Source organism: Callorhinus ursinus, unplaced genomic scaffold (assembly GCF_003265705.2).
Source record: "Callorhinus ursinus isolate GAN/ISIS: 27379988/994484 unplaced genomic scaffold, GSC_fseal_2.0 scaffold2, whole genome shotgun sequence".
Lineage (NCBI taxonomy): Eukaryota > Metazoa > Chordata > Mammalia > Carnivora > Otariidae > Callorhinus > Callorhinus ursinus.
Genome location: NW_027397064.1, coordinates 702,582 through 721,004, shown reverse-complemented (window position 1 = coordinate 721,004; position 18,423 = coordinate 702,582). Strand labels below are relative to the sequence as shown.

Genomic DNA, 18,423 nt, shown 5'->3' with positions numbered 1-18,423 from the left:
GGTGCGGCGGGAGACCATCGCACGGGGCTGGGAGTGACAGGTGCGCACACAGCACGGGGTGCGGCGGGAGACCATCTCACGGGGCTGGGAGCGACAGGTGCGCACAGAGCACGGGGTGCAGCGGGAGACCATCGCACGGCGCTGGGAGCGACAGGTGCGCACACAGCACGGGGTGTGGCAGGAGACCATCGCATGGGGCTGGGAGCGACAGGTGCACACAGAGCATGGGGTGCGGCAGGAGACCATCTCACGGGGCTGGGAGCGACAGGTGCACACAGAGCACGGGGTGCGGCAGGAGACCATCGCACGGGGCTGGGAGTGACTGGTGCGCACACAGCACGGGGGGCCCAGGCCCCACGCACCAATGACAGACTGATGCTCCTGATCACCGTGCCCACATGTGAAAAGCACAAAAGTGGGGCAGCTGGGCTTCCACCAGGCCTGAGGCCACGCACGGGTCTCTGGTCAGGGCCGGAAAGGGCCATGGGGACAGGTGGCCGGCTTCACACAGTGTGCGCATGTGAGGAGCTGCGTGAGAGTTAGTGATTTTAAACCCTGGGAACTGCCTGGTATGTTTGTCATTTATAAATGTTATCTGTGCTTAATAGAGCCACTGTGGCAGGCCAGCTATAAATAAGGGGTTGTAAAAGACACCCGATCCCACCAACCAGAAAGCCACCTTGGCTGAGAGGACACACACGGCTCTCGCGAAGGGTGCTTTCCGTAACTGAGGCAGCCCTGCGCACACATGTGTGTTTAACACAGCGGTGGGAGCCCGGGGTGAGCAGCCCTATGACCACTCACTTCCGCCAAGCGCCCCGGCCACACGTGTGTGCTGGACAGAGGCGCTGTGAGTCACGTGCTCATGAATGGTACCACACTCGATACCTGGCTCATTGGGACAAAGGCGCCGGCACGCTGAGGGCCAACACTGGGCAGCTTTCCCTGGTGCTCCCAGGTCTCAGCCATCTCAAGGCCCTGTGACCGGTGCCCAGCGCTGGGAGCTTACTGGGTATGCTAGGGCTGTGTGTGGTGTTTCTTTTCCCAAACAGAGAAGGGCCCTGCAGTACATACAATAATCCTCCCTGAGCATCTGCTTTCCTTTCCCCTTAAAGCAATCATCAAATCATAAGTACCGAACAGAACAGGGAAGAAGAATAAAATGAACACCTTTGGTGTCCATCCCCAGTGTAAGAAGCTGTGTGACTGTTTTTGGAGCTCAGATACTGTACACAGCATTTTTAAGCTAGAGTTTACCCTCCTGGGGCAGTGGGGCTGTGAGAAGCAACACCACCTGTAGGAAAATGGGAAGGAGGCTAAGCCAGCATGAAGGGGTCGCCAGGCAGAAGTGGGAAGGCGTTTCCACCAGGAAGGACTGAGACGCACAGCGCCATGTCCAGCTGCGGGAGAATGTGGCCCACGCCCTTAGGTGGACGCGTGAGGTCATGGCCATCACCCCCCCATGACCCCCACACCTGCCTCTCAATGAGGTCTTGCCAAGGATCATCTTTCGATTGCTGCTCTTAACCACAGGCACATTTCTGGACATTTCCAGACCCAGCTACTGGCAGGACTGGCTATTGGCTGTAAAGTGGACTTGTGACAGGTTTGAGCTTTTATTTTCTGCATTTGGGGTAGTTTCCAGAAAGTTAAGGTCCCGAAATGCAATGTCAATGGAGGCAGAAAGCCCACCTCCTCTCTGCACACGGACGCTGTCTGCTCCCCACCCCCAGCCCCTCTCAGGGAACAGGCCCCACTTACCCAGTCCACTATGAGGGTCTTGCTCACGTCCAGCCGCTGCTGGAGAAGCTTGGCCGCGATGGCCACGGAGTTAAAGTAGCAGAAGCCCCTGCAGGTGAGAGGAGAGACAGAAGGAGAAGACGGGCTCTCACCAGTCTGCGCACAAAGTGCGGCAGAACCCTCTGCAGTCCTGGGAGACTTCAAGAGGGTCTGGTGAAGGCGAGGCTCCCTTAATCGATGCTACTGATGGACAGACAGGCCCCCTCCACGTCCCCCCAACGATGTACCGGCACGCCACCCTCCCTGACCCAGATCGCTCGGCAGCCACTCACTGACCAGCCTCCGCAGAGGCAGGTCACTTATTTGACCTGCTTACTGCTCATCTGTCCAGGCTCTCAGACGTGTGACAGTGATGCACACGTCATTCCCATGAGTAACTGCAGAGTCTTCTTCAAGAAAACGCAAAAACACGCTAACAATGGGATTCAAGTAAAACTGAAAATCTAACTCTGATGTTTCCTTTGCCTGAATTACTGCAAAAACAGGGAAATCTGGGTGGTTTTGTTTTGGGAACCCAGGCGAGCGACCTGCAAGCCCCCCCATGGCGGGACGCACAACCTCCGGAGCTGGCACCCACAGCTGCAAGGGCACATGCATCCAAACGCCCCAAATAGCTTTCCCCAGCACACTCCTTGGTGCTCCATCTCGGTCCGTTTGAGTTCATGCTCCAGAACATCCAACAACTTAGATAAAATTAGAAAACTGCCTTCAGAGGAAGGAAACACATAGGATCCTGTTCCTAACAGCATATGGGGGGTTCCGGGGCATGGGGTCACCGAGCCCAAGGGTTTCTAGGAGAAGACAGCCCAGTCTAACCTGAAGCCCCTCTCAGGAGCTTACGGCACTCCCTCCTCCCTGGGAAGGAGATTCCTTCTTCAAACCACGGTCCGATGCCCTCCCTTCCGGTAGAGGACAGAGGGCTCCCGCCTGCCTGGGAGCCAAAGCCCAAGCTCCTTCAGAATGCGGGTTCAGCCTGAGGTTCCTCAGCCTCGTTCTAGCTGCTCCTGAATAGGCGTCCCTCCCTGCACTTCCTGGATTCCCAGCCGGGCTCCGTCCATTTGCACGGTCCTTGCTTTGCCGTCGAGCCACTGCTACTCATTCTCCAGGGAACAGCCCAGACGTCACCTCTCCCACCTCTCCCAGCAGGGGACACCCGTCCTCCCACAGCGCCCATCCTGCTTGCTGGACTGGTTTCCCAGGTCCCACGAGAAGCCACGTCTAGCCCACCCCCAGGCACCCAGGTACTTGGTGCACAGCTGGTGAGGCCCAGAGTCGGGTCCCTGTGACCCTGTCCCAGGTGGGTCTCCACCTGCCACTGCTTCTCCCCGGTGCACCTGGAGCAATCTGCATACCACACTTGCTGTCTGGCCAGCTCCTCAGACGAGCGCACACTCAGAGCTATAGCCAGAGCCCCAGACGGGGTCCAGATAGCTTGCCCCTGTGCTCATGACCTTGAGAGGTCAGCCTCAGTAGTACCAAACCATAAGCAGGTCAGCTGGAAGGCCACATGTGAGATGACCTGAGGGGTTTGGTCAGAATGTTCTAGAACAATGAAGCGCCACTCGTTCTGGTGCAATTTAAGTCTCCACCGAATTTTTTACAACAAAGTGGAGGCTGAGAAGACTTCTCTGGACTGATGCTTGCAGGTTCCTGGTACGATCAGCGAAGGTCACCTGCGTGGCTCTGGAGCTGCGATAGTTACTCGGGGCCGTGTTTTCACTCAGATGCAGCCCAGCCCTTTGAGAAGAGTTGAATCAGAAACCGGCACACCCCTGCCCCCCACGGCCGCGTGTCTACTTACATGGGTGTGCTCTCCTCTGCGTGATGTCCTGGAGGACGGACCACGGCAAAGCCGTTCTGCACACGACACCAGACGGGGAGAACCAGGGAGGAAGAGGGTTCAGGTCAGTGAGAAAATGAGCACAGAGCGGACTGCGGCAGGGTCAGGCACACGCAAGGACACGGAGCCACACATCTGGGCTCACAGACAGGGACGGGACAAAGGGCGGCTGTAAGCACTTCAAAGACGTCTGGGTCCCTGCTGTTAAAGAGATCCTCTGGTTGTCATGGTTACTAAGATAAAAGGTGAATTCCACCCTGACGTTTTATCTTTGATGGCTCACAGGCAAAAAGGCTTGGAGCTGCTTAGCTCAGGGATCTGGGTAGGAGTGGATGGGGAACCCCGGGTCCCCCTCTGCTCATGATCAGTATCCCCAGGAAGCCACTAGACGGGAACCCTGGGTGCAGATAAAGCACAAGGGGTTCAACCTAGGGGCTCCTGCCTGAGTCTGGCCTTAATGTGAGCTGCAGAAAACAAGCGACCCATTGACTTGTTGGAAGTAGCTCAGAGGCTGGAGAAGCTGCCCCTCCCCAGGATCTCTGAGCCACTTATGTTTTCAGGAGCCGTCTGTAAACTGCTCTAGCCCCTGCCACGAGAACGACTTCAATGGGCATCTCTTGTCCCGCCAGCAGGAAGCTGTGTGGTCACGGCTGGGAACAGAGCCTCCGGGGCTGGCTGACCGTCGAGGATGGGGCAGTGGTGCTCAGCCTGCTGCAGGGCCAGCTCTGGGAGGGGCAGGGTGAGGGACACATGCACGTGGGGGCCCCACCTTCTGCATTCCCAGTGCTGTAGAACCCCAGCCCATCCCTGTGCACGGGCCCCGCACAGCGGTTCTGGGAGTGCAGGCCGAAGACCCCTGGGGGTCTCCGTGCCCCTCCAGGGGCCTGTTCTAACAATCCTGACTTGGTCTGCCTTTCTCGCTGTGTCAACAGCCGCACCATGGGGCTAGGGCAGCGTGGTGGCCTGCCGGTGCCGGGGAGGGATCTGGCAGTGCCCGCAACACTGGCACTTGGCGTGTTTCCCAGCACACGTCTGCAGGGGAACACAGTTCCAGGGGAGAACCTCTCATGCGGCCATAACCACGATGAATTTCCGTAGGTCCCCACCCGTGAACGCACACCTCCTAACACCCCTAACACCTCAGGTGAACAAAGGGGAAGGACGGGCAAGTGCGTGTGGGGCAAGCCCACGGGTGTCGTCGGGAACCAGACTTGAGCTTTGCTGTGAAGACGTGCATCCTGAGCTCCTCCCGACCCTCAGAAGACCCTCCTGACGAGATGTGCACTGATATTAACAGTTTCAAAAATCAGTGATTCCTGACACCGTGTAACAGGATGGGTCGGGCTCCTTGGAAGATCTCTGTAATTCAGGAGCCCGTGTTTCCAAAGGGGGAGGATGCTGTGCTGCAGAAGTCCAGTGTGCATAACAGCTCCTGTCAGCCTGCTACACCCAGTGGGCTTCACTGTCACTGATTCGGGGTCCACCCTGCCACTACCCTTCGAGGAACTGCCACGTGTGGACTGGTGGTGGAGCATCAGAGAAGAATCTTCGTGGTTATCTGGGAGAGCTGTGCGGACACCCTCCCTCTCCCCAGCTCCACCTCTGTGTCAGGCCAGGTTCCGCTAAGCGCCTCTACCCAAGAGTCGTCAGAGATGGAGGCAGAAGCGGGTCTGGGACTGCAGCTTGTGCAAGCACACTGGCATTACTGTTAGTTTCAAATTCTCAGTTTTAACCTCTAGTACAGTCCCAGTGGTGATGACGTACACAAAAGCTCCGGGGGTTCTCCCAACAGTGGGCAAGAGCGTAAGGCGTTCCCAAGACCAAATCTCCGAGAGCCGCTGAGCTATCCTGTGCTTTACAACTGTGGAAGGTGCTCCCGTGGATCAGCAGGGCCCGTCTTTGCCCCCGGACAGGAGCCGTCCTCCCCGTCACCGTCCCCCCGTCCAGAGGGACCCACAGGGGGCTTCCCCCCATCCCTCCTGCCCAGAAAGCCCCTGGCAGGTCCCTTTCCAGGCCCATTTCTGCAGCGTCCTCACCGACCTTCAGCTCCCCTGTGGCCACCTTGAAGACCAGCTCGATCACGCAGCCCACGGCCAGGCGGGCTGCACCCGATGAGTGCACCTCATTCCATATGGTGTCGCTGTCCACCTGCAGAGACAAGGGTCCTGCCGTGAGGTGACGTCTCGGCCATCACCCCTGCCCCCCACTCCTGTGGGGGCCATGCAGCTGGGGGCTCACGAAGCCTGTGGGCTCTGCCTGAGGTCCCAGCACGGAGCCGCTCGCCTCTTCCTCACTGATTATGCAACACCCCCAGCTCGTGTTTGAGCTTACTTTTTTTTTTGAAGATATGCCAAAAATTACTAAATAGGGAAAGAACCATAAATGCAGCAGGAAAGAGACACGCGTGACTCTACCTCTTCCCGAGGGCTCACTGCTCTCAAGTGCCCCATGTATGCCAGGCACAGAGCAATGGCGTCACGGTCACCAAGCCCCCTGTCTGGTCGCACCGCAAGCAGAGGGGGGACACAATCAGCAGAGAGACATGTAAGAAGGGTGGGGATTGGATCTCCCCGCAGGACGACTTGACGTCGTGCTGACTTTAATGAGCTACTCCAGACGTGGGACGAGAGTGCGAGCGACCAGAGTGGGAACAGGGGGAAGGAGGGAGGAGCCGGCCCTCTGGGGCCCTCCTGGGGGGCCCGGCACCGCTCTGCCTAGGTGACAGGGTGTCAGCCCGGGGGGCTGCTCCACCTCAGAGGAATGTGTGCGGCACAGGTAATTTCTGTTTGTGTATTGGTTACTTTCTTTACTTGGGCTCATCAGATGTTTTTAGAGCTCTAGCTACCATGGGCATTAGAGGTGACCGAGACATTCCAGTAGCCCATTCTGCAAGTCAGCCGGGGCAGAACTGGAGGCCTGACGAAGCACGTAGCCCCTGGGTGCCAGGTCAAGGGCACCTGGGCCCCATCTCCAGCTGTGGGCAGCAGGAGCCTCGGCCACGCTCACGTGCCCTGTGTGGGGATGCACCCAGCCCAGTGAAGGTTCTGAGGAGCCGTGCATTCACAGGCCGGTCCCCTGGAACACAGTGTCTGCCAAGTTGATGTGAGAGCCCGTCCTTCCCAAATTAACCTCCCCCAAGCGCCGAACGCTCCGGGACTCCAGAGAGAGCGGCCAGGCAGCCAAATGTGTGCCTACCCAGGTCCGTCCAGGTGCCCAAGGGCCCCTGCCCACCTGACAGAGACACCGATTATTATGCGGGGCGGATGGATTTCCTGCAGCGAACCCTTGAAGCTTCATCTTCAAAGCAAGATGATTGAAAATACATTTATGAGGGGTTCAAGCCATTTCCGGAGGAGTGTTATTCTGTGAGGGCTATTCCTTTCAATGACCAAACCTCTGTGTTCTTTAAATAGTTTCCAAATGTCCCAAGAACGCTCTGCACTTTGCTGACTCTCCGCAGCATTAATATTCAACTTTCAAAGCCCGAATTCTGTTGTAAATAATACTGGACTGCTAGTCACAGAAGTAACCATTCAAACAGAACTGTCCTGGGCCAGCTACTTCAGCTGCAGACCCCGCTCATTAAAATCCAAGGTGACAGTCCTCGGGCAACAGTGGCAGGGGGGTCCCATCAGCTGCCGCTCCCCTGAGGACGGAAGGTGGTTTACACAAAACCACTTGGATGCTTTCTCCCCAGAACGTGAGGATTTGGGTCTTCCGCCCAGGGAACCAGAGCTGGGATGGAGGCTGGACAGCCCTCCACATGCTTTGATGGCTCTCTGTCCATGACCCCAGAGTAGAAAAGGTCCCATGACGTCCTGCCCAGAGTGAGGGACCGGGGCCCCAGGCTGTCACCGTCCTCAGAGACCCCGACAAGACGTCCCGCGGCTCAAGGGCCCGGGTCCTCCAGCTGCTGGCCACCAGCTCCCCACTGAATGGCCCAGGATGGCCGGGGGACAGCCCTGAGCTCCAGGGGCACGAGGCTCTGGGGAGGAGCAGAGCGGCAGTATGACTGCTGATGTAGGCGCAGCAACCAAAGCAAAGAGCAAAGGCCTGCCCCCCGCTTTCCCACGGCAAAGCCAGGAACGAGCAGAGGAAAACATGGAGGCCGCTCCTGCGGAGATTTAGAAGGGAGGCACCAGGGGTGGCCAATTCCGGGCACACCATGGCCCCTGGGGAGCCACGGAGCTGAGGGCACAGCCCAGGGCAGCCAGGGCCAGAGAGGGGGCCACACCCCTGGCAGGGAGGGGAATTCACCCACACCAAGTCCCCTTAAGGGGAAACTGGGGACCATAGCAGAAGTTTCTTTTATTTGCTTTGAAAAAAAGTTACAGTGATTCAAAGCCTCTTCTTAGCACAGTTAAGGAAAAAATTAGTTTGCAAGTGACTTTCAAACACCATCACACACCCCAAATGTTAATTCCAAGTAACTTTCAGGGAAAGCAGAGCAGGCTCTCCCTCCCTGTGTCACTATCCAGAGTGCCCATGCTCCCACCCACACTCTGCTTTCCCGATACCCCCAGGGGCGGCCCCCGCCCCGGAGACCCGGTGCACCTACAGGGGCACTGGTCTTCTCTGCCCTCCCTGTAGAGGTAATGATGGAAAAAAACCGAGAGAGAACCATCCCCGAAACACCCTATGGCTCACTCGGTCCACTAATTAGTCCACGGGCTCCCTCTCTACCCAGCTGGACTTGGTGGGATTTCCCACCGTCTCCCTGTTCTGGAGCATTTCTGTGTCTGGATGTGAAGGTGGGTGCTGGTCAGCCTGCAGGGGCTCGGCTCTGGACGCACACTCGGGATGGGGTGGGGGGCTGCCTGGCTCCAGGCCCCAGGCCTGACTTTAGCTTTCATTTGCAAATTATAAATCCTGCCTTGCACAGCACACTGGCTGCAGGGCAGCCGAATCCAAGCCTTTTCAAGTCTGGCCAAAAATTTGCCCCGAATTAAGAGATTGCAGCCTACTTACAATACAAAATAAAATAACTCTAGGGGGCTTGGTGGTGGTATGAGTAAATGCCGTTTATTCTCTTTCTGACGGGATAATTTTCAAAGCAGCGAGTTTTGTAAAGACTCAGGAAGAAAACAATTTTGTTTCATTTCCATAACAGAATCCAGACCTTGAGCTTCGCCCTGCGATCTGTAATCAGTGCACACTCTGCCGCTGCAGCTCCAGCCCAGGCGGCTTTGTTGCCCGCGCCGTCTGGCTGGCCGCGCTCTCGCCTGCGCCCCAGAACCTCGGTGGCCAGCAGGTCCCCCGGGGGAGGCTTGGGCTTGCCCTCAGCCCCCGGGGCCTGCTCTCACCCCGCACCCCTCTCTCATCCAAGGCGGCAGGAGCCCAGGGAGCCCTTCTCCGTTAACAAGGAGCTCTGGCTGGGGACACCTGACCTTCGCTGTGCCGAGCGCGGGGTGGATGTCCAGACCGGAGCGCCCTTCGTAGTTCAGCGCCCACAGCAAGGTCAGGGAAAGCCGTGTGAACGACACCGGCTCTCCTGAGGGTCCACCCGAGCGGGTCTGCTTAAGGGCATCGTCGCTCGTAGGAGCAGCAAGCATAGCTCGGCTAGCAGCTCTGCACACTTCCCGTGGCCCACAAACACCAGGCTCGCACGTTCTGAGCTTCAGCTGGGCGACCACACACCCTTGCTCTACCCGCACGACGGGTTCCCGGCCTGAGGGATGAGCAGGCTCTTCCTTCACAGCTGAGGGGCGGACCCCGACCTGCACACCAGATCCTGTTTCCCGAAGCAAGCATGGGTGCCAGACGACCTTGCCGGAGGAGGGTGCCCCAGTCCGGCCTCCCGAATGCTCCCAGGCTCCCAGGCCTTTGAAGCCACACGTGCGAGCGTGGCGCAGCCCCACCCGCTGGACCCTGTTTATGGAAAACACCTGGCAGCAATTATCCACGCGGCGGAAAACAGGGCAGCGATTTCTGTGACCACTGGGACCCCGAGAACAAACGGGACATTATTTACAGAAATACTTACCCCGACACCACCACAGGGCAGCCTGACAAACACCGATGTTAGCGAGCCTGCAGGGAGAAGGACAGCCAAGGTCAGGAGGAAAAGGTCACAGGTGCCCGCCTACACGGAACACAGCGTGGGCTCTGGAAACGGGTGCCCATGTGGCGCTCTGGTGCACGCAGACCATGTATTCAGGTACCGAGGGGCAAACTGGTTCCAGAGGTAACAAGGCACCGCCGTGTGGCCTGCTGTGGGGGCAGCACCCGGGGGCAGAGCAGCTTGGGCCGTGTGGGAACAGCCCCTGTGGAGAGACCCGGAATTCTCCATGGCCACAGCCACTGCTCTGAGGCATGGGCCCCAGAACTGGGCCTCTCCTTCCAGCCTGAGCTCACATTCGTCCCACAGAACAACCCGAAAGGCTGCGTCCCGAGCACATCTCACCGCTGACGAACCTGGCTCCTCAGTGAGCGCCCCCACCGGCCCTAACACCGCCCGGTGCCCATTAGACAGGGAGGGCTCTCCCGGGGATGGGAAGAGCGACAGCCCCCTCCCCATTTGGGAACGTTCCGAGTCCACCTGATGGCACGCAGCTAAGAAACCACAGTGCTGGAGCTGGCCATCCAGAAGGCCTTCCCCAACCCGAGACGCAGAGGCAAGTCCCCCGTCCCAAAGGGCTCAGCCCTGTGCCCCAGTGACAAAAGCATGAAGTGTCGTCTTCCTCGGTGTGATCCAGTGCTGGCTGGCAACCAGCCTACAGCTCACCTGTCACAAGGGAGAGTCCCCCGCCCCCTGCCACGTGTGACACCTGGTTCATGGGGCTGCCGTCCCCCCAGGGCTCACCCAGGAGAGCCTCTCTGCCCTACTCCCTGCTCCCCTATGCCTTGCCCCTGCGGCCCCCGGACTCTCTTGGCAGGTTCCTTAGGCCAGCTGTGGACTCTGCTTTCTGGACCCCGCAGGGCTGTGCCCACTGCGCGGAGGCCCACTCCCAACACCTCCTCCCTGACGCAGAACACCAGCACCTGCTCAGGAATCACACTACTGGGGCCCAGGAAGGAAACAGGTCTGGGGTCACTGGACCTGGTCTGTGCCCGCCTCATCCCAACTCCTGGTGAGGACCACACCAGGCCCCGAGCCACCAGGGGCCACGTCACGCACCAGGCCCCGGCCTGCACCCTCCTACCACACTCGCCAGACCCCCCTCCCCGCTGCCTCGGAAAGGCCTGGGTGCCGGGTCTGCCTTAGTCCTGCTTCTCCCTGTGCCACCCACCCCCAGCCGTCCTCCACGCCATGTCCCGCTGACAGCCACTGTCTTGATCCGTGGCTCCTGCTGCCACATGCTCTAGTCAAACGCCTTCTCGGTGGAGCGCCTGTGAAGCTGGTGGCAGGTCTGCCTTCCTTCCCTTGTGCTCACTGCTAGCCCACAGCCGGTGAGACGGAGACCTGTGAGTGGGTGGGGGGCTAGCCGGGCAGGAGGCAGAATGTGCCGAGGAGGGTGGCCCCTGAGGGGCTTGCCCAGTCTGTACCGTGACTGGGCAACCAGTCTGCAGGGAGCCAACAGGAGAGGGAAGATGGGCTGCGGGAACAGGCCCGGGGTGGGAGGGGGCACGGACGCCAAGCCTCTTGTGGTCCTGCTTTGCCCCATGTCCTGTAAGAGGCCCGTCTAACGGCCTAGGGCATCAGCTGAAGCCCGGTGATTGGCCCTGACAGGCCCAGCCTTCCAAACGTACATGGCCCTGCATGGCTCCTGGGGCTGGGGATGGCCTCATGACCGGTTCTTCTCGAGTCACAGACTTTCCCAACACAGGAACACGGCGCTTTCTCCCAGATAACTCACAGGTCTGTGCGTAGGAGTTCAGACACATCTGTGTGCCCAAGTCCAAGGGAAAAGAGCTTCTGCAAAGACATCGGATTTCTATTTTTGAAACGAGAGCCAATACGGTCTACGTTAAGAACATAAATCATCTAGATATTTTGACTTGGCTCATTATCCAAAGACCAAAATAGTGAGAAAAGGTAGAATCTCACGCACTCCTGGGTGGGCGGTAAGCATGGGGCTCTGCACAGGGAAGCCGTTCTGGAAACAGCTTCTGAGGCCCGTGGCCACGCTCGGCATCCCCAGCCGCCTGCTTGCCTCTGGCCCCTCCGGCCTCCTGTGGTTTGGGGCCACCGTCACCTAGGCGAGGCCACAACTGTCCAGGCAGACGTGGTGGCGGATGCGCTAAGGGCCACCGTGCTTTTCCCATCATGGCAGTGGCTGACAGGTGCGCTGGGAGGCCGGCCGGTGTGGGGAGGACACCGGCATTCCTGTGTCCCTACTGAGGCTCCTCGTGCTGTGCGTGGAGTACAGGGCTCTTCTCTCAACCCTTCCCAGCCACCGCCAGGCACCGCTTGGCCATCTGACCAGGCTCCCTTTCAAGGGGACTGCCAGCGGGCGACACACCCGGACCTCCGGGAACCTCGAAGGCTGGGCCGTGCAGCCCCCGTGAGCCCGGCTGCGCCATGCTGAGCGGCACCTCAGTGACCACGCAGGTCTTCTCGCGAACAGCTTAGAAGTTTGTGGATCCCATAAAAAGCGGAGGGCAACTCACACAGTGGCGTTCAAAGGCCCAGTTAGGGTTGTTAGCAGCACCTGCGGTCACTGCCAACTTTACTACGTGTGGACCAGTCAGACGGACGACAGGCCTCCAGGTTAGGACAGTCATCAGACTCTTAGACACCGGTCTCAGAGGGCAGAGAAAGTAACCGGTTAGGTGTCCTTGTAGCCATGAGAATAGGGTCTTAAACACAGCATTTGGCAGAAAAGAAAGAGAAAATGGAATGATCTAGGGTATCTTTGCTGTAAACTATACAAACACAACATGTTCTTCACAACAACGAAATGAACACAAAATACACTCAAAGGGCTGCATCCGGGGTGGGGCAGAAACAGGGACGTGAAGATAATGGGAAGACGTTTCAGCAAAGAGGCCAGAAACAGGAGCCGGGGCTCAGGGGCCCAGTGATGTTGGCCTGAGTGAGGAGAGGCAACCCCATCACCCACCTGGGCTCAGGAGGTGCCGACAAAGGGTCAGCTGCTACGAAAGCTCTGGGCCCTGCCGGCGGTACCTGCCTCACTCTTCCCTGAAGGCCCCACAGGCGCCTTGTCTCTCGTTTGTCATCCTTTGTCTTCAGCCGAGCTTGAAACTAGCTCAGGGACCTAGTCCATTCTGCTGCTGCTCGCTCGAGCCCGTCTCCACCCGCGACATGGAAACAGATTACCCTCTCCCCGGCCAACTTCTCAAGTTCAGAGGATGCAGGTGCAAGAGGCCTCTTGGTGGAGGCTCGACCGACACATGGCCTCCGACAGCCGACAAGGCAGGAGCGGCTGAACTGGAAAGAGCCCGCCACTTAGAGTGGGGGTGGGCCACGGACGCCGCACCGTGTGCTCGGGACAGGGCCCACACCAGGTGCCTCTGTGACAGCAGACCCTGCTCTCTGATGTGAGTCCATCTGGCCAGCTCCTGGCGACCACTCACGGCCGGGGGTTACTGGCTCTGTGCCTTGGCAGCACTGATGACATCATGGGGCCCACGGGCCAAGGTGCCACCCCGGCAGGAGCGGCGTTTCCCGGAGAATCCCGCAGGACCCTGGGGACCGGGCCGCCCTGCCGATCACGCTGTGCTGGCCTTCTGCACGCAGCCCCCTCTCTCAGCGACTCCCTCTCCTGCCGGCGGCCCCACGTCCACCCTCTCAGCCTCCCTCTGCGCTGGAGAAGGGTGTCCTCTGGACCCTGGAGGAAGTCCTGCTCATCGCCCTTCCCGGCCGGGTCAAAGCTGCAGACCGCGACGAGCCTCCGCCTGGCACTGGTGTCGTGGGGCATTTGCCCTGCAATGTGGCGCACCTCACCTAGTACCCGCTGTTCCACATCTGTCCCTTTGGCTCCTCGGAGGGTCTGGGCAGCGCGGCTCGCCCCATGGTTCTGGGGCCGGCTTGTGATTGCTCCAAGATGTTCTCTCCCCTTCCTCTCGCTCTCCCTGGGAGCCCGTGCGCACCGGGAACGCTCCTTTGATTCTCTTCGTCTTCTTCCCGCTTCCTGGCTCCTGCCCATGTCGTTCTGCTTCCCAGGGGACTGAGCGCACCTACCTCCCAGCCTGGGGCTCTCGACTCCCGAGACAGCGTTTGATGGGACTTCCTCTAGTGTCCTGGTCTCTTCCTTCCTCTCGCTGCTCTTGTCCACGTGACATGGCCGTGGTAGGTCTTCTTTTTAAGAATAGTAAGAACAGTTCTGGTTTTCTCTAGCATCCACCATCTCTCTCAGAAGTCTGTCCTCGGAGCTGCCCTGTTTCAGACTCATCTCCCTGCGATGCACTTCCCCGAGTGCGGATAATCCTCGGCCATCTGTTCCTCGGACGGAGGCCTAAAAGCCACTGGGAGTTTCAGGCACACGGTGGGCTCGTGAACTGGGGGCTCTCTGTCCGGCATCCTCATGTCGGCTTCCTCTGGGCTGGTCATTCTCAGAAGAGGGGTCTGTAATGTCTGCCTGAGGGCAGGGTCCACATGAGGGGAGGCAGGAGGTGGGCAGGTGCCTTGCCCTGTTCTGCTCCTGACATTTGCCCCTGCCAGGGAGCCCTGTGCCCTTTCGGTTCAGGGTCATGGGGTTGGGAGAGCGTGGTAGGGTGGGCCTCTCAGGACCTCTGGGCCCAGCCCCTGTCTGACCATTCCCTACCCTCCACCCCAGGCCCAGGGTCTCTGCAGTGGCCAACCCAAGCCACCGGAGTCTGTGGTGCCATTGGGAGCTTCTGTCCGGAGCGCCGGAGGACACTTTGTGGCACCTGCTGTCCACCTGCTCTCTCTCCAGCCTCCAGGCTCTCCTGCCGCTGGGGCCTCTCCCATCTCCCAGAGCAAGTAATCATGTCTTTTGAAAGTCTTGTTGCTAAGGGCAGTGGGGCTCGGGAAGCAGCATGACTGGCCACCCCAGGACAGAACCTGCAGGTTTCCTCCTGGCCACCAGCTCCACCCTGTCCACAGACAAGGGCCACTGCAACCGTGTCAGGCAGCTCCGTGCTGATGGGATTTCCAACACAAAAGATGCGCTCCCTAAGGAGGCGAGGGAGTGATGGAAGGAGCGAGTGCACATGCACGCACGTGCGCACATGTGGGTGAACGGGGCCGCACTGCAGCGGGATCCCCCCAGCACAGTGTGAGCAGAGCCTCTGCAGACACCGGAGAGGAACCAGCCCTCCGCGTCCCTGCAGGTTCATGGTGGCTGGGAGGCTGGGGTGAGAAGTGCCCAGGAAGGGCCGTGACCGGGATGGGGTCTGCGCCCAGGAGCCCAAGGGGCCGGAGGCTCCCGACCGGCCTCTGCTGCAGGTCCGCGCTGCTGAGACTCCTGCCTCCCCAGGCAGCAGATGCCCGTCGGCAAGTTCCGGCCGCCAGCACAGAGGCCCAGACCCTGCAGAGAGCCCTCTCCAGGCTGCCCCTCTCCTTCCCCCGACTCCAGGCTCACGGCAGGCCCAGAGCTTAGGTACCCGCCCCCTCCAGCCTCTGGTATCGACGCTGTTACAGGATGTTCCGCAAAACCAGCAGGTCTCACCCTGTTTCTGTAGCATACCGCTGACCCAGGCATGAAACCTGCCGGCCGGGTGAAAGCTGGCCGGTGAGACCCTCCTCCAGCCCTCAGCTCAGTACCTGGTGCAGGCGCCACGCACAGGGCCGTCCCTGCCACGCCGCCGCCGCTGGGGCCAAGGGCAGGACTAGCGAGTGCAGGGCTGGAAACACCGCCTCAGGCGGTAAAGGTAAAGAAGGCCTTGAAATACCTAGAAGTTTCTTACTGTCCAGTTTCTGCCTGTTGAGGGGGTTTGTGCCATAGAGCAGGGCGTGCGCCTCCGAATGCACGGTCTGCAGTTCCTCCAGCGTGGCCTTCCGTCCGCGGATGCACTGCAGGGACAGAGGAAGAGGGGCTCACGTCTCCCTGTGCCTTTGGGGTCTACTTTCAACAGAAAACCGTTCCTACAAAAACCGTCACCCCAAAAGACACTGAATTTTATACATACATGGGCACAAAATCATTTGGTTCCTGCAAAATAAAAAGTAAACCGCACCCAACACATTTAAAAAATATTTAAAAAATGTTTTGGAGGGCTTACACTTTAACTTTGAAAAACAGATTTAGACAGATAATTCCAGCCTTCAAGGCTTTAACCTTCCCTGTCACCCAAATGATCTGGCATCAAATTGCTACTTTGCTTTCCAGCTGCTGGGGTCTACTCTTCGGGGGGGGGAGGGGGCTGCTCCCTCCCAGGCTTGCGGGCCACACCCAGGCCCGTGGGCTCACACCCAGGCCCTGCACACCCCTGAGGCCTGGGAATAAGCCCCTCACCGCGATCTGCACTGGGCCTGAAGTCAGCGAATTTACCTCATCATCTGCATGTCTGTCCACATTTTCCTTTGCTTTGGATATTCTTCACATCGAGGCTACACAGTTATTTTCACATTTCCCCAGAAATTAACATAAAATCTACTATTCTTTAGTTGGGCTATGCTTATTTAAACTTTTAAAAGGAGGGCGGTTAATGGAGCGAGGTTCAAGCTAACACTTCACACTGACGTGACTTTCTGAAGGCCACGGTCACACGGGAGTCTCCACGACCATCTCCACGACTGTGGAGGAGGCCCTGGTGGTGGTTGTGGTCCAGGGCCTGCTCTCACTCCCTGCCACCTTGTGGAGGATCCGTAACTGCTCACAGGTGACAGCTTCCCAAGGGATGCCCACGGACACAGGAGGGCAACGAGAGCAGAGGGAGCAGAGGCGGGGCAGTGTGGCCAGGTGTCCGCCAGCCCAGCCTCCCAGAGTGGACAGGGCCGTGAGCTTCACACCCTCCGCTGCCCAGCTGGGCCTGACGCAGCAGCACGGGGAGGGGAGCCCGGCCTGCAGAGCTCCCACACCCGTCTGCCAGGTCAAGGGGCACGGACCAGGAGGCCCGGGCCTCCACCTGGCCGGTCCCGCTAACCTCTCTGTGGTCAGGGCCAATTCCTACCACCATGTCCAGCACCCGGGCCCTCTGCCACCTTGGGGGCCCACGTGGGATCCTGGTGGAGGCAGGGCCACCACATTCCCTTGGGCTGAGTGAAGCAGGAGGTGCACCCTGTCGTCAGCGTCCCCGCCCATAGAGGGCACCTGGCTCTGCGTCCCTCATGTCACCACATGGAAGCTGCATGCTTTACCCAGGCCTCTTCCCAACCATCCTGCTGACCGCCTTCCTCCTTGGTATCTCGGTCTGCAGGTCCTAGGAGCCCCCGCAACCCCTGGCCAGGGAGCAGGCGGTGCTTCCTGCCTCAGGGCCACAGGAGGGCAGAGGGGTCCAAGGGTCTCATTCCCCCCAGGTGTGCTGTTTCACCATCTCAATCCTGTTCGTGTCTGATCTTCTGGCGAAGAAGCTCCCTGAGAGGCCCCTGGGCTGAGGGTACCCTCCTGGGAGAGGCCAGAGGGTAAAGAGCAGGTCATGGGGCACAGGCCTTGGAGGCAGGGCAGGGCCCTGGGTTGGTCCCACGGGGTGGTGGGAGGCACGGAAGGGCACCTGGGCCCGGAAGATTTCCTCCTAGGGGTGTCCGCCAGGGCAATGCTGCCCCCCAGTGGTGCAGCCTTGGGCCAGACCCCAGAGCAGGTGCCACCGTCCACTCCTCACCAGCTGGGCGGGGTCACATCCTCCCCAGAGGGCACCCCAGGGCAGGATGCTGGACCCAGCTTTTGGGCCCCTTCCCCCTTTGAAAATCATGCATCACCCTAAAGCCGGTAAGGATGGGGGTCACAGGAACCACAATGACTTAAATTCCCAAATATCCTGGCTTCTGCAAGAGGAGTGGGTGGAGGCACAGGGGGCTCTGCTGCCCCCACTCTCCTGTGCGCCTGCTTGAGCCTTGGTCCAGGTGGGCCCGGGGCTGTGACAGGTGGGTGTGGATGGTGTTCATCAGCTGTAGGGCTCTAGCTTTCCCAATCACTGCACGGGGCAGCACGAGTCAGCCCCTGTCCCATCCCTGTCCACGCGTGGGGGTCATGTGGGAGGCCAGCCGCCGGCAGGAAGACAGGAGGCAGGACAGAGGCTGGCCTCCAGGAAGGGAGGACCTGGGTGTGCAGGGAAACAGCCCTGGGCTCCCTGGGGCCCACCCGCAGGTGCCTGGTGCCGCAGTGGAAAGGCGGCATGCTTGAGCCTGGAGCCTGACGCAGGCCCATGTGGGCCAACCTTACCTCACATTTGCCTCGGAGGCCGGTCTCCTGCAGCCGAGACCAGATGCTCTGGATCCTCCCGGCGTGCTCGGGGTGGCTGTTGGTGTTCCCACAGGTGCACTGGTGCTTCAGCATCAGCGTGTCATACACAAGGCCTGGAGCAGAGCGTGCGGCCCAGCCCGTCAGAGCAGCCGGCGGGGGTCCTTGGCTGCCGCCCACCACCTCCCCAGCAAGCAAGCCGCCACATCCCTAGGACTGACAAAGGCTAACAGCGTTCTATCCACTAGGGCCACTTGTCGGAAAAATCCAAGTTCACCAGAGGCCAACTGGAGTTCCCAGAAACGGAAGCAGAGGCAAGTGTCCTGCTCACAGCACGTGCCCAGAGGTCCCTGGGGGTGGGGGGGGGGCAAGTCAAGAAGAAAGAAACGGAGAGATGCCCCACGCCACTCCCCACTCCTTTAGCCATGGGCACACTCATGTGGCAGGACTATGCTGTCCTCCAAAGCTCAGAGCTTTTAGTCCCAAGTCTCAGTCCCTCTTGTCAGGGAGCAGCCTCTCTACAAAGCCGTGTGCTGGACTGAGTCCTGTCTGAGGTTCTGGGGCTCAGAAGAAAGGCAA

At 59.5% G+C, this 18,423-nt stretch overlaps 1 protein-coding gene across 13 annotated transcripts in view; it reads right to left on the bottom strand.

The window, feature by feature from the left end:
- The window catches only part of HDAC4 (histone deacetylase 4), a 258,026-nt gene that overhangs the window by 28,171 nt on the left and 211,432 nt on the right, over positions 1-18,423 (bottom strand). For 10 of the 13 annotated variants that reach the window (XM_025888741.2, XM_073905783.1, XM_073905787.1 and 7 more), the window contains 6 exons: positions 17,827-17,960; positions 15,398-15,518; positions 9,624-9,670; positions 5,681-5,788; positions 3,602-3,657; positions 1,762-1,849 (listed from right to left, as the gene is read on the bottom strand). In XM_025888741.2, coding sequence (XP_025744526.1) covers positions 1,762-1,849; positions 3,602-3,657; positions 5,681-5,788; positions 9,624-9,670; positions 15,398-15,518; positions 17,827-17,960 — 554 coding nt within the window. Of the gene's footprint in view, positions 1-1,761; positions 1,850-3,601; positions 3,658-5,680; positions 5,789-8,632; positions 9,509-9,623; positions 9,671-15,397; positions 15,519-17,826; positions 17,961-18,423 lie in introns of those variants that run through there. The other 3 variants (XM_073905774.1, XM_073905816.1, XM_073905817.1) reach the window with 3 other exon arrangements.